General features: G+C 35.9%; 2 protein-coding genes across 4 annotated transcripts; one reads left to right on the top strand and one right to left on the bottom strand.

The window, feature by feature from the left end:
- Nucleotides 1-239: 239 nt before the first annotated feature.
- LOC311066913 (B-cell receptor CD22) lies at nucleotides 240-11,035 on the bottom strand. 3 transcript variants are annotated; one of them, XM_084088361.1, is made up of 12 exons: nucleotides 10,548-11,035; nucleotides 10,412-10,470; nucleotides 9,826-10,182; nucleotides 8,637-8,894; nucleotides 6,421-6,690; nucleotides 4,383-4,652; nucleotides 4,004-4,273; nucleotides 2,987-3,068; nucleotides 2,853-2,901; nucleotides 2,655-2,753; nucleotides 1,609-1,733; nucleotides 240-1,513 (listed from the first exon to the last, which is right to left on the bottom strand). In XM_084088361.1, the coding sequence occupies exons 1-12, from the start codon at nucleotides 10,826-10,828 to the stop codon at nucleotides 1,396-1,398; spliced, it is 2,238 nt and encodes a 745-aa protein (XP_083944487.1). In that variant the 5' UTR covers nucleotides 10,829-11,035; the 3' UTR covers nucleotides 240-1,395. The 3 variants fall into 3 exon arrangements, with proteins under 3 accessions (XP_083944487.1, XP_083944488.1, XP_083944489.1); XM_084088362.1 differs by having other exon boundaries at nucleotides 1,632-1,733; nucleotides 10,548-11,033; XM_084088363.1 differs by lacking the exons at nucleotides 10,412-10,470; nucleotides 10,548-11,035 and having other exon boundaries at nucleotides 8,637-8,916; nucleotides 9,826-10,051.
- A 2,182-nt stretch (nucleotides 11,036-13,217) lies between these two features.
- dnase2 (deoxyribonuclease II, lysosomal) lies at nucleotides 13,218-19,652 on the top strand. Its single transcript, XM_084088028.1, has 7 exons — nucleotides 13,218-13,363; nucleotides 13,626-13,731; nucleotides 14,623-14,782; nucleotides 15,308-15,398; nucleotides 15,493-15,657; nucleotides 17,296-17,511; nucleotides 18,187-19,652. The coding sequence occupies exons 2-7, from the start codon at nucleotides 13,643-13,645 to the stop codon at nucleotides 18,582-18,584; spliced, it is 1,119 nt and encodes a 372-aa protein (XP_083944154.1). The 5' UTR covers nucleotides 13,218-13,363; nucleotides 13,626-13,642; the 3' UTR covers nucleotides 18,585-19,652.
- The last annotated feature ends 312 nt before the right edge of the window (nucleotides 19,653-19,964 follow it).

Genomic DNA, 19,964 nt, shown 5'->3' with positions numbered 1-19,964 from the left:
TCACCTGCAAGTTATTGACAAATATTCACACAGCCCTTTTCTACTCAGTGGTTATGGTTGGTGTATTTCCAGGTAGAAATAATAAAACCCAATTTCCCAGGTGATTGTATAGACTTCAGAATTTTGGAGCACACTGTATTCATAATTTTAATGAAACATTGAAATATTCAGGAAACAAACTTGCTTTTCTTTGCTTTTTACTTACTTAGTATTTTAATTTAAAGAGATGAAACAGGATCTAAGTGCAGCAGTCTTTATTTAAAAATAAACTCAAAACTTCACAAAACAGATTCTCAGGAACAAGGATCAGGAACAGAACAACCAACGTAAAATGACGTAGAACTGACAATGAACTGAAAGACACACAGGGTTTAAATAGACAGCAAACAAGATGAACTAAACACACCTGAACAGAACTAACTCAAATCAGTTTCCGAGGAGATTGACAGGCAAAGGACAGAACTAATTAGCAAACTAGAAATCTAACTGAAAAACATTCACAGAACAGGAAAACAGATTACAAACTCAAAATGTGACAAACAGACCTAAAACATGACAGTATTGTTGCCAGAATGTACAGTATAAGAAAACAGACTTTACATTAGCATTGTAAGAAATTATTTTTTATTTGGAGCTTGCTGTCAGGAACCACCATTACACCATGTCAAACATGATCAGTTTAATCAAATCTATGAGACAAGAAGGTCGCACAACATATTTGCCCTACCGTTCAAAAGTATGGGGGGGAAGTAAGATCTGGAAGGAAATTCATATTTTTATTCAGCAAGGGTGTATTAAATTGATCAAAAGTGGCAGTAAATACATTTATAATGTCGTAAAATACTGCTGTTTCAACTAAATGCTGTTCTTCTTTCGATTTAAAAACTTCTGCAAAAAAAATCAAGGCTTCCACAAAAATATTAAGCAGCACAACTGTTTTCAACATTGATAATAATAAGAAATGTATCTTGCGTAGCAAATCAGCCAATGATTTCTGAAGGATCATGTGACACTGAAATCTGGAGTAATGCTGAAAATTCAGCTTTGCATCACAGCAATAAATTACATTTTAAAATAGAAAATCTAAAAAGAAGTTGAGCACAAAATACTCAGAAACATTTAAAAAAAAATCCTGACCCCCAAACTTTTGAACAGTAGTATGTCTGTTTTTTGAGCAACTGAATTTTTATTAGAACAAATTAAAGTTGGACACAGTTGAGCATAATATCCAATGGAGATTTCATCTACCTGTGTGGCCCTTTTTAAGTCTTTGACTTGTGGCTACATCAAATGGTCCACACACACTCTATAAGTACATGTAGTTTAGAAAAAAATCCCTGTGTGGTTTCACAATTTCTTCTATCACTTGTTGTGATGTTTCATCAGTTGACCGCTTTAGATTCCAGACTCTTCCATCCCCTCTCTCGGTTGCTTGGTGAGAACAACATTAGGACCATCTTTGAGCTTCTTCCCTCCATCTAGAGGTATGTTTGTGAACTTCACCTGGTCCAGACTGTAAATAAAGATGACATACACAACATCTCTTGTCTTAATATGACAGAGGACTGCTGCAAACCAGCACACATGGATGGTGTAATTGTGTTTAACCTGGGCATGCGAGAGAAATGCACCGTAATGTAGTTGATTTGTCTCTGTTCCTCAGTGCTCTGTGCAGCTTCTTTCAGGGGTACGATGGATGGGTAACTGCTTTCATACATCTCCTCTGGCTCCTCCTGAAACAGGCACAAAATAAAACACACAAGTTTGTACAGTATGGCCCAATTCATATACTATACATTCTTAATATCAAGACTACAATTAGTGCATCACAAATTACTTTACATGTATGGGGCCTGTGGTGGTATACTATTTCTGGTGAAATTTAAAATAATGAGATTAAAAACTTGGAACTATGACAATCTCAAATTATGACATTCTAAAGGCTGATTTATACTTCTGCATCGTACCTACACTGTATCTTCTACGCGTTGGTTTTCATTTATACTTCTGCGTTGTTGTCCACGTTGATGCGCAATTACACATGCAGAGGGAGCATGTGAAACCCGAGGGAGGGGTTCTAGCAGATCACAGCGATTGCAGTCCGCGTAGAATTGACGCGTTGTTACATTTTTGGAGAGGTGCACGTCAGGGTACAAGTGCTACACACAGCCTACGATGTAGCTACGGCTTAAGTCATAATAATGGCATACTAGGAAAGTCATAATTTCAACTATCTCATAATTTTGACTTTTATCTCATAATTATGACTTAGTATGTCATAATTACGACTATTTATGTCATAGTTTCAACTTTTTATCTCATAATTCATGACTTTGCATGTGTCATAATTATGGCTTTAATATAAGTTGACTTAGAGTATGTCTTAGAGTAAGATTTTTTTTTTTTTTTCAGGGTGGGTTAAATGTATAACCCACCCTGAAAGTTGTAATGATGAAATTTGAGAATTGAAATGTAGCTAATGATAATGCCAGTGGTATCATTTTATGACGATATCTTACTAAAACATCCTTTCACCAGCATACATACTTTTATTGTGTATTATAAATATGTGAATTGGGACACAGTCCAGATAGAGAACATCTAGAATGTGTCCCAATTCACATATTTATACTAAGAAAACAAAGAAAACTTACCGGAATATCTGACATTTTTGTGCTCTTGAAGAGAAACGTCTCTGAAGTTGATTCACTGAACAGAGTTTCATCCATTGGTAAATCAACTACTGGTGAACACTGTTTTTTAAAAGCACAAACCCATTTGATTAATACAATCATTTTGTTTAGATTCAAATCATATAATGACAGAATTAAATATATAAAAAACGTAATTACCTGTTTCTCTTCCTCAAGATTTTCAGTGTCGACACGATGCATGTTTTTACTGCAAAAGAAACATGAAATGATGTGTGTAAGATCAAATGAGAAGATCAGATATTCACCATTTTAGCAGATAAACATACAATCACCTGATCATGACGACCACGGTCAATGAGATCAGTCCGATAGACACGCCCACTGCAGACGCCAATGCAATCACTTTCAGTCGGCCTGGACAAATAAACCACATCAACTCAATCATGCACATCAATCACCTGATTAACAAATACATAACATCTAAAAGGGGTAAGTATATTTATGCCCAGAGCATAGCAAAACTGGTTGCACATACATGCATTTTAGTTGGCCAAAAGGATTTAACTCTTTGACACTAGTTACCTTTTAATTTGCTCATGCAAACTGGGTTTACCTTATGCTAATAAATTTTTTAGTTTATATATATAAAATCATTGTTCTGGTATGAAATCGTTGTTTCATTGTTTTGGAGTGTTTTTACAACTAAATAAACACACACACACACACAGACACACACAGACACACACACACACACACACACTGTTTAAAAGTTTGTTTGTGTTTTTGAAAAAAGTTATTTGATCAAAACTACAGTACAAACTGATATATCGCAAAATATTATTGCAATTACAATAAAAATCTAATATTTAAAAATGTAATATTTGTGATTTTGTAAAAAGCTGAATTTTCAGTCACATGATCCTTTACAGTCACATGATCCTTCAGAACTCATTCTAATATGCTGATTTGCTACTCAAGAAATATTTCGTTATGTTATTTAAAAATATGAAATAATTTAAATGTTGAAAACAGTTGTGCTGCTTAATATTTTTGTGGAAGGATTCTTTGATGAATAGAAAGTAAAAAAAAAAAAAACAGCATTTGAAACATAACATAATAAATGTCTTCACTGTATCTTTTGATCAATTCAATGTGTCCTTGTGAAATAAAAGTATCAATTTAAAAAAAAAAAAAACAGCAGTAACAGCAATATGACAAAAACATCAATGTATAAGTAGCATTACATTAAAACATTACATTTATTAATACTAATAATCATAGGTAGATGTTTGATCCTCAAACAAACAATAAACAGATTGTTGAACACAGTAATTGTGTAAGGTACTGACCTCGAACTTTCACCGTCAGAACAGGCGAGCTGTGAGCCCCGATGCGGTTGCGGGCCTCGCAGTAGTACTGGCCGCTGGCTCGAGGGCTGACCTCAGCAATGGTGTAGCTGGGACCCGATCGAGTTTCCCAGGCGTCAGCCGCATTGATCCGGTGCCAGGTGTAGTTCTCCACCGCCGGATTGGCCTGACTGCTGCAGGTCAGCGTCAAAGAGCTGCCCGCTTCGATCACAGGGGAAGGCTGAGCCAACACAGAGGTGTTTTTGGGGGCATCTGATACAGAGAGAGAGAGAGAGAAAGAGAGAGGGAGAGAGGGGGAAGTGTGAATAAGTAGTTCACACAGGCATGTACACAGTATAGAGTTTATAATATATAAACTTACAAAGCACTGAAAGAGAAATAGTGGCTGATGTCTCCATGCCAAACACGTTCCATGCAGTGCAGTAGTATTGTCCTGCATGATGGGAACGCACACTAAGGAAGGTGAGATTTTGCGATGTGCCTCTGGTCCAGGGCTGCCCACCGTTCACTTTGTACCAGGAGTATTGCTCCACAGGAGGGTTGGCGTTGCTGCTGCAGGTCAGATTGACAGCAAACCCTTCCATAATGTCTCCTTTGGGGCTGATGAGGATTTGTGTGTTCTTTGGGGAGTCTGGAAACACGCGTAAGTATATTTTGCAATACATAAAAGCACTGTTGTTGATTTCAGATACACTACCGTTCAAAAGTTTGGGTAACAAGTTATGTTTTTGAAAGAAGTCTGCATTTATTTGATCAAAATACAATTGAAAATGGTACAATTTCAAATAATGCTTTTGTATTTTAATATATTTTTTTATTCACATGATCCTTCAGAAACTGTGATTGCTAGGGTTAGTTTGGGAGTGTTGATATGTGGTTCTTAACTTGTTAACTGTTGTTAACAGTTGTTCTAACTAACACTTTTTAGTTAACTTTACTTAATTCTTAAATCTTAAATACTTAACTTAAATGTAAAAATCTAATAATCTGTACTATTCACACACTATGACTTGTTTACACAGAAAACCCAAGTTAAGATTAAGTTATTGGTTTGAGTGCCATATTATGAAGCAAAAAAAAAAAAGTTTTTGGGTGGGGCAATTCTTAATAGACTTTCCACTCATTTCCTCCACTTCTGCAGTTATCTTTCCCTAGTTGCATTCACTCATTTCCCAAATTCATCTTGAATGTTAAATTGGCAATACAACTGAAACATTTTAAGAGAACATCACATAAGCTGACTTCATAAATTGATGTTGTTTTTCCTAAAATGTTTTTGTCTAAACTCACCATTATGATGATTAGTGTTCTAATTCTCGTAATTATCATAATTCTCTTCTTATTGATGCAGTGATGCAACAAGTAATAAATAAGTTGTTTTTAAAAAGTGATCTAAAGCTTCTAAAAAAAGAAGTCTATTTTTCATGTCAAATAATGATAAACACCTTGTGAAACTTTTAACTGGGTTGATACAATCCCTCAATATTTGTGACAATATCTTGCAATTGACCATTGACCAGTCACACACAGACTTCAACATTCAGCATGCAAAACAAAACATTAGTAACAATTAAATTTGATTTATTATTTATTCTTTTTAGTTACTAGAACTCGTGTAAGTGAACTATACTAACCAAGCATTTGTCAGTGCAACATACTATTCCTATTTCGCTTTACTTAGTTTTTTTAAGGCATTCGGTTTGCATGTTTTTTTGTTTTTTTTTAAGTAAGTCTAACTAATTAGATTTTACAGCGTGGTTGCTAACTGGCTCACACCAAAAGTATCCTCCCTAGAAATGGCTTGGTTTCTTTTTTCGATATATTTCTTTAGCTGCTTTTCTACCATCGGGCCGAACAATTCTAAGAAAGGCAATTCTATGGCATAAACAACATTGGACAAGTCACATACAAAAGTTTAATACTAAACCCTTACTCTAAGTATGACCAATGTTAGTAGTGATGTTTGACTTAGCAAGTGAAAACAGGAAGTAAATACTCCTTTCACAACTGAGCATCATGTGGCTTCCCGGCATATTTGACCTAAATATGTACACTTGATTCGAACTTTGATCTATTGGAGGTTGGCAGACAATGTGTGACAATTGGACATAATGTCCTGCCAAAATTAAAGTTATTACACAAGAACCAGCAACTGAAAAAACTCACAAAGACATCAGCTCAGCAACATTGTAAGCATGTGTCTAATTAGGGAAAGTGAAAAGTTGAAATGTCTGGTGACATTTCCAAAAAATAAATAAAAAGGCGGTCACTTTGACCTATTCACTGATAAACTGCACATCCTGCAGTTAGAAAGCTTCAATATGCACAGTAGAAATGCATGCAAACAAACCAGTAATGCATAAACAGATTAAAGATAGATAAAAATAGAGGCAACCTACAGGTAACATTGAGTAAAAGCGGTCTAGACCGGTCTGTGCCGAGTGGGTTGCGGGCCACACAGAAGTACTCTCCGTGGTCCCTGTAGTCCAAACTCCACAATCTCAGCTCCGGTTTAAAGCTGTCTGGCATGCTGCCACTCTCTCCTTCCTTAAACCAGGCAAAACTTTCTGCTGGCGGAGCTCCATCACTACTGCAGGTCAAAGTCACCGAATCGCCCTCTCTGACTGCTTCTCGAGGGGTGATCTGCACCGTGGTGTAGCGAGGAGCGTCTAAGACACAGAAAAAAAAAGAGATGAAATGCAAGTGATAATGGGAGAGGGTGGCTGACAGTTGAACTCAACTGCACACACTCAGAAACCTGTTTTTATCACTGTCTGCACTAGTTTTATGTATTTGGGACATTGACAAATAAAGCTTCATAAAATTTGTTTTTTAAAATCTTTTCAAGACTGTCATGAACAATGTGTTTAAACAAGTTTCAGTTGTTAAATAACATTTCAAGTGTTTAAATTCTTTTTTTGACTGTTTTTATGTCAGGCAGTACAACCAAATAGTTGTATGTATACCACCTGACATGGAAAGTGTACCAACCTACCCATACTTGAAATGAGCAGTTTTTACCAGTATTTGAGAGAGATCTACAAACCTTTTCACTCTGCCACATGGATCAGGCGGGGTCCTCTGGATGATGCATTATCATATTTACTGTTATTACCTGGTCGGTTCACAATAAAAGAGCCGTGTTTGAAGTTGTGCCACCCTGACATTTGAAAATATACAAATTGCTGGACAAAAGTTTTTCAATTATCTCAACAGCTTTAAAACTACTGATATTTATACAATTTGTTTATATGAAAGGATTCAAACCTAAAATGATGCCATTATATTTCGTTTTTAATTTTTTATTATAAATACACCGTTTTAAATAGTTTTCTTAGTCCGTTCATTTTGTTTGGATAGTTGCTCCACTTGATATTTGGGGGTTTAAGATAACAAAAGATAAAATAATATGTATTATTTAAATGTATTAAAAATTAGTTCATACTAAATAGGTTTTATAGAATAAAGTGATATATGTCATGAATTTATCAAATTATTTTAGGGAATAATGCACAAAAATATGCTTGTCATGTCACTGACCCATTTAAAATATAAAATGCAGTTTACTTGAGGAGCTATTTCTACTTAAAGGTGGGGTATGTGATTCTCTTTTTTGTCCATTTTTTCAAAATCACTTGAAATCCTATTCCTAACCCACTTACAGCCACTGAGTTAGAAGCACTGAAATGAAAATTAAGCAATTTAATCATCTGTGGAACGGACAGGATTCGAAAAACAATCATTTCCAAGACCACCTAGAATCATTGGACAGTAAGTTTGTCAATCAAACGGTCATACCCCCCTTCCCACTCCCATCCATTGCGCATCCATGTTCTTCGAATGGGTGGAGTCAGGGCCAGCATTGGAGGAAAGAAGGTAGGACCATTTGAGTTGTGTATTTTCAAAATCTGCTGGCCGTTTTGCAAATCCCATACCCTACCTTTAATATTAAATAATACAAGTATACAATTAGTTGATTTAGATGTTTCCACACAAAGCATATTTTAAAATATTTGTAATATCCATTACTTTGTTTATTGTTATTTCTGTTCTCTTCTGCTTACCAAGGCTGCATTTATTTGCACACAGTAAAACAGTAATATTGTGAAATACAATTTAAAATAACTGTTTTCTATTCTAACTTATTTTAAAATGTAATTTGTTCATGTGATGGTAAAGCTGAATTTTCAGCATCATTACTTCAGTCTTCAGTGTCACATGATCCTTCAGAAATCATTCTAGAAACACTTCTCATTATAATCAACAATGTTGAAAACAATTGTGCTGAGTAATATTTTGTGGAAACCAGAATACTTTGTTCAGGATTCTTTGATAAAAAGGAAGTTCAAAAGAACAACATTTATCTGAAATCTAATTTGTTCTAAAATTTAAACAGTAAAAGTCTTTACTGTCACTTTGGGTCAGTTTAATGCACCCTTGATGAATAAAAGTATTAATTTAATATTAATCCTAATCAAAAACCTACACCAAAACCACACACACACACACACACACACTGTATATATATATATATATATATATATATATATATATATACACACACAAACACACAAATAACTTTTGTCCATAAGCACAATAAATATTTTATACTCACATCCAAGAGCCAGGGTGACTCCCGGTGACTGAACGTTTTGAGGGGGTATTGGGCGGCAGGTGTAGGTACCTGCGTGCTGGCTGTCAAAGTTATAGATGGCTGACAGCTTGCTGGACTGCCCCAAGTTGATCCCATTCTGATAAAGAGCAAAGATCCTGCCAGATGCGGCACAGCCTCTTGCCACACAGCTGAGGAAGACCGTCTCACCAGCAGCAAACATGTTGGCAATTCTCGGTGGATGTACGTGAACCTGAAGCTCTGGAACCAGGACAACATTGCACTGCATTTGGTCCATACTAGTACTTGCTTAACTATTTTAGGAGCAGCTAGATGGGTTTTCTCCACAAAAATAAGCAAATACACAATAAAAGTAAAAAAAAAAAAAAGTTTTTATTTTCTCAAATTAATAGATTTTTTTGAATAGAATTTGAGTGCAATTATTGCAGGGTGTTGCCAGGCCATTGCTATGTGGTTGCTTGGGCGTTTCTAGGTGCTTGTGTATATATTTACCTATACAATATTCACAAACACTCTTACCACACCTTTCACCCTGCCCGCTGACAGCCATTGGTTGAGTAAACAGGTAATTCCACTCCAAAAATTCTATTGACTTACACTATCATTCACATTTTTGAGGTCAGTAATATGTTTCTTAAAGAGGTCTCTCTTGTTCATCGAGGCTGCATGCATTTTTTTGACAAAAATACAGTGAAAACAGTAATATTGTGAAATAATAGGATTAAAATAGAATATTTAAATATTTTAAAATGTAATTTATTTATGTGATGGTAAGGCTGAATTTTCAGCATCATTACTCCAGTCTTCAGTGTCACAATGTCCTTCAGAAATCATTTTAATATGCTGATTTTCTGCTTATATTTCTTATTATTATCAATATTGAAAACTGTAAGTGTTACTTAATATATTTGTGGAAACAATGATACATATTTTCAGAAACTTCGAAAGAACAAGATTGTTTTGAAATAGAAATATTTAATAACATTATAAATGTCTTTAACGTCACTTTTGATCATTTTAATGCATATAAAGTACAATATAAAGTATTGTAAATCTTACTGAATCCAGTACTGAATAGTGGTAACTACATGTTAAACTGGCTAACTATTTTAATATAAAAAAATTAAAATAAATAAAAATTTAAGTTTCAATCTTTAAAATGTGGCCTTACCTGTGACGGAGAGTGTGACTGCATCAGGAGACGTCCATCTCTCCTGCCGGTTGTCGGTCTCGAATCTGAAATGGTACATTCCTGCATCGCTCAGCTTCACGTTTGCGATCTGCAAACTGCATCTTTTGTGGCCCCCCAAGTATTTGACCCTGTCCCTGTACGAGGGACTCAACAGATTCCCGTCAGTATGGTAGGCGATTTCCCGCCGGCCCTCCACAGAGATGTGGAACCACATGAACCGCGTGAAGCTGTAGGGCGAGGGGTAATCGTATCGGCACGGCAGGGTAACCGTGGTCCCAGCCCAAACGCAGATGTCCGTCCTGGAGAAATACACCAGCCATTGACTGGCCCTTACTCCTATAAAGCAACAGAAGAGTAATCAGAGGCCGGCATTGACCTCAGTAAGGTGTGCGCTGTTGATGCCAGGGATAAAAACAGGAAAAAACATGGATCAATACAATATAAATAACCTGTGCAGCAAGGGCACACAGGTAACATAAGAGCACAGATTAGACACAGAGCATCTGCATTAAGCAATCACATCCATGTATCGCTAGGAAAACACAAGATACCTGTCCAAAATTACCTGACAGAAGAAGTGAAGAGTAAATGAAGGTCAGAATTACGCGTACCCACATCTCAGCCCTGTGTGTAAAAGCAGGAAAGACAATAAGTGACTTCAAAAATGATTAAGAAAGTACCTGTTTCTGATGTAACAGCACCTGGTTCTGATGTTCTTAGCAAACGCTCCCAGCCGTCTGTGGATGCATGAATGCACATTTATGGAAGACGGAGATCCGAGTGGCACCAGACGCACGGCGTAGGACGCTGAGCTGGAGAAAGCAGAAGTTGAAGGATGTGATAGGCTGGCCATCCCCTGTCTCTCTCTCTCTCTCTCTCTCTCTCTCTGAGCCTCTAAACTCTGTCTCTGTCTCCAGTGAAACTCTACTCCACCTTCAGCAAGGTGCACAGGGCAATAACCACAAGTTGCTGACATCCACATCCCTCCTGTTCACACACACACACACACACACACACACAAACATGTTTAGGGGAACTGAGGTGTCAGGAAGCACTTCTTTCAATACCACATTTACTTTGCTCCATTTCTTGATAAAAGTAACTTACTAAAAAGGCCATACTGTTTATGCAAAGAAAATCTCTTCTTATGTTAAAGGCAAGGAATGGTTTCTTAGCCTTATCATTTTCAGAAAGTTGCTTACAGTTTTATTACACATGACTATGAACATGGAATATATGTACTGTAATTTTTACATCAAATTCTAAGTCATTATTAGTCATTTCATTCAAAGTCAAAGAATCTGTTTTGGAGATGTCATGTAAATGTACAATTTGAAGTAAAGTATTGAATTTCTTGTATTTTTAGTAAAACCAAAAAGCTATTTTGGTAACACTTTACAATAAGGTTTTATTTGTTAACAGTAGTTAACTACTTTAGTTAACAAGGACTAAGAATGAACAATACTTCTACTGCATTTATTCATTTTGGCTAATGTTAATATCAACATTTACTAATACGTTTTCAAATTAAAAGTTGTATCTGTGAACTGACATGAACATTCTATTAACTAACATTAACCAAGTTTAATAAATGCTGTAAAAATATATTGCTCGTTGTTGGTTTATGCATTAACTAATGTTAACAAATGAGACCTTACTGTGTCTCTTAAAGTGAACTTAACTAATATGAACAGTTTTTGTAACTACAGGAACAAGAGTTTTTGTTGTAAAATCGTAGTAACCACAAGTAAAACCATATTTTATGGAAATTAACTATGGTTTTACTACAGGAACAAGAGTTTAACTGTGGTAGGCTATTAAATGTAAATAATTATTGCAATCAAAAGTAAAACTATATTTTGTGGTGATTAGCTATGGCTTTACCACAGCAACAACAGTTTAACGGTGGACGTTGATGTAAAATCATAGTAACCATAAGTAAAACACTTCTCAGAAAATCCTCCATAGCCTCAGGCTGGCATGAGGACAGGCACAGCAGAAGTGTTTCAAAGTAGACCTTAGCGACCTCTTCTGGCATGAAGAAGGAGATGCAGTAGAAAATTAAATCAAATAAAATTCCGAAAAGAGTAACACTCATTTAGTAAATCTAGAATTTACTAAACTATTTCTGTTTTATATCAGCTCAATATCAGTTATTCATAGTAAAGAAAAAGCTTTTAGACATCTATTTGATCCTGAAGTGTAGCCATCATCTAATTGCATTTTACATAAATAACCATAGTAAACCAAGCACTGACAGCTTCAAAAATGAATGTGACTGTAGGCTACATCTTTCTGGGACACACATGCTACATTGTCTACCAATTAATATGCACAAATATGTACTAATAACTTTCTTCTAAATGTCTTAACAACAGCAGAAACATGTGATAGAGGCGAAAAGCAATGTGATTCAATTTCAATGGGTGAAATGTTTTTTTTTCTCCCCACACATGCAGGAAATGACGATTCTTCTCTTAAATTAGGCCATTCTTTTTCAGTCTCTGTCTGAACAAAAACAGAACAGGGAAGTTAAGAGGAAAGAAATTCAAGGAATTCTTACTTCGTTGAATTAACTGGATAATACAGTGGTTTCCGCTGCCACCAATAGGCTAATAGGCGAATGCATCATGACATGTCATGAGGGTGAATATGTCGTAACCTCATACAGATGCACAGACACGATTTTTACGAGGGACTCTTTGGATTTCAAACATTTTATAACGTTTCAACATTGTTTCATTCATTAAAAATAAACAAAAATATGTATTGTTCTTCTAACATTTGCTACAAACTAGATCGTGTTGGTGCATACACCATTACTTCAGCTTTATTAATATTCATAAGAGCATTAAAACAAGTAGGTTTGACGGTGTTCCGGATTTGGACTTGCACAACATCAGTGTTTTGGATACGGTTGTAAATAACAAAAATGTGGTTCCTTCAGGAGGCGCACTAGGGCTCAGAATAACTAATACTCCATTGAGCGCCATTCTAATCTCAGGATGTTTTTAACCTCGTTAGAGACCATTATATACAATAAAAAAGTGAAAATTGTAATAACAATGATTGGCATCTGGCATACAAATGAAAATCGTCCCCATAAATCGCTATAAAATTATATATTTAAAAAAAAAACGAATCCAGTCATCACAAACGAGATTGGTTCTTCCTGACGGCGCTGAGAAAAGTTACAGTTATAGCGTGACAACTCTCCCTGGTTTAGCAGCGCTGTGAATAATAATAAACGTATGAATAATGACACTGAGAAACTGTAATAGACACTGAATTGAAAATGCACAATGGTTCAAATAAGAAAATACTTATTATCCGAACACTTATGAAAACATCATGGCCACCAATCCCCGCCCATTTTGGGTTAAAGCTAAATGCGATTCTACGTCTACAATGAACCTGCTACATGTGACAACATGAGGATTTTGAAAAAGTTTCACTTTCGGAAGGACTGATATGATTCAGTTACTTCTGTCTCAGCAGAACGTCTGCCTTCGTTAAGGTAGGCTAAAGATAAGATTTCTGTCAATAAATATCGATGATCATTATTGCAGCTATTTGGATTTCAGTCACAGTTTGATATTAGACCATAAGCAAATACATTAAAACTAAAAACTGACAGGAGTAATAAACCATTATACCCGTTAATATTCAGACTGTTTGTAACAGTGTAAAAGTGGTGTTGTTGAGAAGGTTTGTTATTGCATTTGTAGCCTACACTTGATTTACCCCGACAGACAAATGAAACTATTGTACTGTTTCAGGTTCTTTAAGTTCCATCATGTTGCTTCATGTTCTGCTCCTCCTTCATGCATCAGGAGCTTCTTCATCCATCTCATGTTATGATGATGAGGGGAAACCTGTTGACTGGTTTGTATACTTTTAAATGGCATAGAAACACATAACATGCAACATCTTGAATCACGGTCATTATGAGTCATAGTCTACTGGGGCACAGTTCATCTTTGTCCATTCTTTTTTTTATGTTTTTATGTTTTATTCAGTATTTTTTATATCATACCAGTACATGACACAGTTCTTAGTCCTAGCACTGTATTGAGGACATACTGTGACATCAAAAATGATTGGTAGTTGACATGTCATGTCAAGCAGTGTCCAAGTTATGGTGATTTTGATCAAATAAATGCAGCCTTGGTGAGGATGAGAGATGTAAAAAAAAACAAAAAAAACATTTTTTTTTTAATCTAAGTGCTCCAAAACTTTTGAATGGTTGTGTACTTCAACTAAAACTACTTTAAATGCCATTTTATTTCAATGATAGTTTCATTGACCTCATATTAATTAAACAACTTATTCACAACAGAACTATTTAAAGGGATAGTAACTATTTAAAGGGACCAAAAATGAAAATTCTGTCATTAATTGCTCACCTTCATGTCGTTCCAAACCCGTAAGACTTTCGTTCATCTTCGGAACACAAATGAAGATCTTTTTAATGAAATCTGAGAGCTTTCTGTCCCTCCATTGACAGCTACGCAACTGAAGCTTCAAAAAGTTCATAAAGAGATCGTAAAACTAATCCATATAAATTGAGCAGTTTAGTTCACATTTTCTGAAGAGACCTGATCACTTTATATGATGAACAGATTTAATTTAGGCTTTTTTCACATCTAAACATCATGTAAATTAGATTTTTTAAAATTATTTTACTTATAAGTTAATACATAGATCTAGCTTATGTAAAATGTACTCATCCATGTGATTGGGTCATATTTTTCTCTTTTCTGTCTCTCCTTGCAGGTTTTACTTGTATAAACTCCCACACCTGCATCATTCCCCTGTGCAGGAGGGGCTGAAGTATCTTTTCATGGACGGAGAGAGTGAGGGATGGATGGATGGGAAGACTTTAGTTAATGACAGTCAAAGTGCTGTTGGAAGAACAGTAGGGCCTTTATATGAGGTACAGCTCACCCTCCAATTATGCAATTATGATAGCACAACATGACTTTATCATAAAGTTGTTGACTAAATAAAAAAAAGAGAAATGTACAGTTTCTCTTAAACCAACTTTAGTTTTTTCCCCAAATATTTTCATTATCAGTAATTTTCTGGCTGATCTCGAGAAGCTTACTCGGCTTATCTTGTTCTGTAGTCTGCACATTTTTCCCATTTTGCAGAAGTATTAAAACACTGCGTTGGCATTTACATTCCAAGTTTTAATTATAAATGTATTCAAAATCTATTTAGTTATACTACCACATTTAAAAGTGGCACAAATCAGATATCTAATTAATTTATTCTCATAAGTGTTTTTGCTGTGTACACACATGCAAACAAACATGCACAAAAGTAGCTAAAACATGTATTTATGGCTTTATGTGCACATCACTGTTTCAAAATAAAAGAGGAACTTATGCTTTATATCACATGCTCCTCACAAGGGCATGTTTATTATGAAGAAGCTTTGAACTTTAACTTTTTCCAGGGCGGTGATGTTGGATACATCTTGTATAACGACCAGCCACCACAACAGAAGCCGTTTGAAGGTGCAAGCAGGATTTGTGGCCACACCAAAGGTGCAGTTTTACTGCAGTTAACTGATATTTAAGGCACATAAACACACATTTATTTTGTGGATCATGTTAATATACACTATTTCTTTTGTTCCAGGGGTTGTTGTCTTTGATAAGCAGCAGGGCTTCTGGTTGGTCCACAGCACACCTCATTTCCCCCCTCCTAAATCAGCTGGCCAGTTTTCATACCCCAGTTCTGGCATAAGTAATGGACAGAACTTCATCTGTGTCACATATCCTTTTGAGCGCTTTCAGACCATAGGTACGCCTCCAATGCATTTAAAGTCCCTCCAAAGGGAGTTCTCTATATCAGTGTCACTGTTTCTGAACTCCTCGAAATGCCTCTTGAGTTTTCTTCCGGGAACGAACATGTTACAATATAATTCTCGCTTAAGGCATAGGCAAAAAAAAGAAAGGAAAAAGGGTGAGTTGTAGTGTGTTGAAAGGGCCGTGGTAAATGGTAAGGGGCGTGGCATTTCCAAAACGCATTCGAAGTGGTTGACCTATCACAACACACGTCTCCAGCTGACCAATTGGGACACATTGTGCTTTTCAGAAGGAGGGGCTTCATAGAGATAGGAACTAAATGGAGTGTTACTTACAGACTGGTAAGAGAGGTGCTGCAACAATGGAGAATATGTGAAAAATAATTAGTATTTTGAACATTAAAGCAAGAAAACCAATTTTAGTATATCCCAAAAATACAAAAGGGCATAATATGCCCTTTTTATCAAAAATTGTGATGGTTTAAAATGAACTCTTTTATTTATTGTCCTAAAGCAATAAATATGTATGCAGTTTTTGCACATATTTTGCACATATTTTGCATTAAGTGTTTTAGTCTAAACACACTTTAAAGGGACAGTCTACCCCAAAATAAACTCACCCTCATGTTGGTCCATACCTGTATGACTTTATTTCTTCTGTGGAACATGAACGAAGATATTTTGAAGGATGTTGGTAAAAAGTTTCGGTTGATTTCCATTGTATTTGTTTATTTGTCCATAAAATGGACGTCATTGGGAACTGAATCTTTTTACCAATAATCTTAAAATATAATTTAATTGATCTTTGAATTATTTTAATTTTTGGGTGTACTTTAATGCCACAGTATATGACTGCATGTATGAATGAGGTGGACTAGTTTAGGGTTAGGTTAGGTTAGGTTCTTAATGCATGTTTTAAATTTTCATATGGTTGTTTCATATGGAGTGTCTGATGTTAGAAACGCTGCGTGAAATTCTTCTCAAATAACCTTTTCATATGCAATTTCTGAAGACAAAACATTTATGGGATGCAGTTGCCATAGTGACTGTTAAAGAGTAATCCTTCTGACACAGTAACCATAGTGACAACACCTACTACTGTGCTGCTCTTTGTGTCCAATCAGTCTTGTGTTTGTAAATCACAGTATTATCACTTTCCGATAATAGTAATAAAGCAATAAGCCAGCGTTTCCCAACCCTGTTCCTGGAGGGACACCAACAGGACACATTTCAAACTATTCCTAATCAAACATTAGCTTGTTTATTGGACACATGGATGGGTCAGATAAGGAAGAAAGGTTGAGAAACTCAAAAATAAGCCAGTCAAGGTTGTAAATTTCAGACATACGCGGCCTTAAGCTGCTTATTTCTTCTATAAAACAGGGAGCAATATTGTAATAGAAAAAAAAAAAAAATATATATATATATGTATATATATATATATATGTATATATATATATATATAAACAAATATTTATCAAAAAATAACATATACATGTATATGTGTGTATGTATGTATATAAATATATACATATATATATATTGTTGTTGTTATTTACTTTATTATTCTATGTGGATTGTCTTTGTGACAGTAATGTAATATATTTTCTTATAATGTTTTCTATTTTTTACAGGTGAGCAGTTAAAGATCAATCAGCCTCACATATATGACTGCAGCATCCCTGCTTCCCTGGCCGCTGCTGTTCCTGCTATGGCTCAGCTCTGTAAACACACACTGGGCCGATGGGACAACGCTTCCTCCCCCTCCCCGTCCAATCGCAGTATATCACTCCTCTCATTGGCTGGAACGGAGTTCATCAGCTTTGCAAAAGGTGCATCATTTGCCAATGGTAAGACTCATTTTTAATACTGATGTAATGGTTATGTCATCCAGTCAAATGTGTAACAATCAAGAGTTGTCTACATTTAGCTCTATTTGTTAAACAAATCTGTTGTGGTCATGTTGAGGATGTTTTCTTGCATCTGTTTGCAGGTTTTAAAAAAAAATAGTTATTCTATGCAAATATGTCCTAGATTAACATCTTAGGACCAGATTTACTAACAGCTTGCAGCAGCGCAAACCCTCTTTTGGCGTTAAAAAAACACTGTCAGGATTTATTAAAGACACACAGTGAAGAATTTGCGCTGAAAAGGCGTGGACAGGGTTCGCATATGCATGCATTTTTCCTGAGAGTGTTTAAATAACACTAATTTGCCGTTTATTCAATATGGCCCTTAGACTGTTGTGATGCATATTGCTGTTTTTCAGAATTTTGTTCCAATGAAACGCATGCAAGTTAAAAGAAGTTCAACTTATAGACATGGCTTTGAGTCATCTACACTGAAAAAAATTTGGTGTAGGATTTACTTTGAAAGTTATCAAGTTAAATTTAACAAGAAATGGCAAGTAACAGAAGTAGAATGACTGAAAGTGTTAAACATACTCCAGTAATCTATTTTTACAGTGTATGCATTTTATAAAAAATAAGTAATTATTTCTTTTTCACTGTTTGATTGATAACCAGACCTGTATCACTCTTGGGTGGCACCTGCGCTACAGTCCGACCTGCTGGTTCAGTTCTGGCGTCGCTCCACAGGCCTCCTGCCCTCTGACTGCTCCGACAGCTGGAAAGTCCTCAACATAGATCTCATTTCCCCAGGCCAGGGCGTCACGTTCAAGGCCACAGAGGACCACTCGAAGTGGGCGGTCAGTACCGGCAGCAGCCGCACTGGAAGTGGGACATCAGGCGGCTGGGTCTGCGTAGGAGACATCAACCGTGACGAGGCGGAGGAAAAGAGAGGTGGGGGAACGGTGTGCCGCCAAGATGCTGCGGTGTGGAAGGCCTATCGCTCGGCCGCCTTGCAGTGCGAGACCTGCGGTGGAGAAGTGCAGACATGCGAAAAAGCCGCACAGTATCTCTGATGCAGTTGAGCACAGCAGAAATCAGGGTATTGCTGAACGACTGCACGTGTAGGTGTCAAACAGGTATGATTCTGAGGTCAAATGCTTTTTCTATTGCACGTAGCAATATGCAGGGCAATTCATTTAAATGCAAAAGGACTGTAAATTTGATTAAATCCTCACATTTATATAATGTCTCATAGCTTCAGCTAAACCGGCTATAAATTTAATTTTAATGCGGTACAGTTTTATGTGTTTTTAAACTGTATATATAAATATTTGCATGGGCTATGATCAAATTAATTTGATCATAGAAGAAACATTGGGTATTAGATGGTGAAGTGTTTAATTAAAAGCATTAAAAGCATTCAGCATTAAAACTAAAATGCAAAAATAATATCTGTTTTCTAGCAAACTTCTGTTGTTAAAAAACATGGGTAGCCAAATCCCTAACTCTCACCTTTGGTTGAGATGATGTTACAATTTTCTGCTTGGTGCTTCTAGTGGCACAGATTTACGCACATCACCTCGGACCTCGAGAAACCAGAAGTGCATTATGAGAATTGGATTGAGATGTGTCTAGTAGAGATGTTTTTAATCACTCAAATATTGTTGCTGTATCAAATTGAAAAAAATAAAAGCACTGTATGAGATTTTAACTAAATTTTCACTGCTTTAGCTTTTCACAAATTATAATAAAATATTCTGTATAACTAATAAGGGGGAAATATTCTGGATAACGAAGGGTGGCCAGTAGTGAGTCCAGAAAACCAATTCCTGTGATGCAAAGCTGTAATTTCAGCATCATTACTCCAGTCTTCAGTGTCTCGTGATCCTTCAGAAATCATTCCAATATGTTGATTTGCTGCTCAAGAAATATTTCTTATTATTATTTTGATGTTGACAAGTTGTTCTGCGTAATATTTTTCATGGAAATGGTGAGATATTTTTATTCAGTTCAAAAGAACAGCATTTATTTTAAATGGAAATCTTATAATTGAGACATTAAACGTCTTTAATGTATTTGTTTAATCAATTTAATGAATACTTGCTGAATTAAAAGAATAAAAAACAAACTTTTGAATGGTACTGTGTTTGTGTGTAGTATTATTAGTGCTGAAACCTATTGTAATTGTTATGTTTTTCAAAGATCAGCATTCTGCTATAAAAAAAAGTGATCAGGTGGACCAAACCGTAAGTCGTAGAGACTTGAAACTTTGAGGGATGGTACCAGATCCAAAACAGAGCTGGACCAGATCTGGCCCACATTTGGGCCAAATTGCCATAAAGGAATCCGGAGCTGGCCCAGTTCTGGTCCAAATGAGGAAAAACTTACGAAGTGTCTGGGCCAGATGATTTTTGATATCTGGGGTAGTGCACACCCCATCTACAACGTCACCA

This window comes from Abramis brama, assembly GCF_963993115.1.
Source record: "Abramis brama genome assembly, chromosome: 17".
NCBI lineage: Eukaryota > Metazoa > Chordata > Actinopteri > Cypriniformes > Leuciscidae > Abramis > Abramis brama.
Note: the sequence above shows the minus strand (reverse complement) of the source record. Positions and strands in the feature narration are given on the sequence as shown.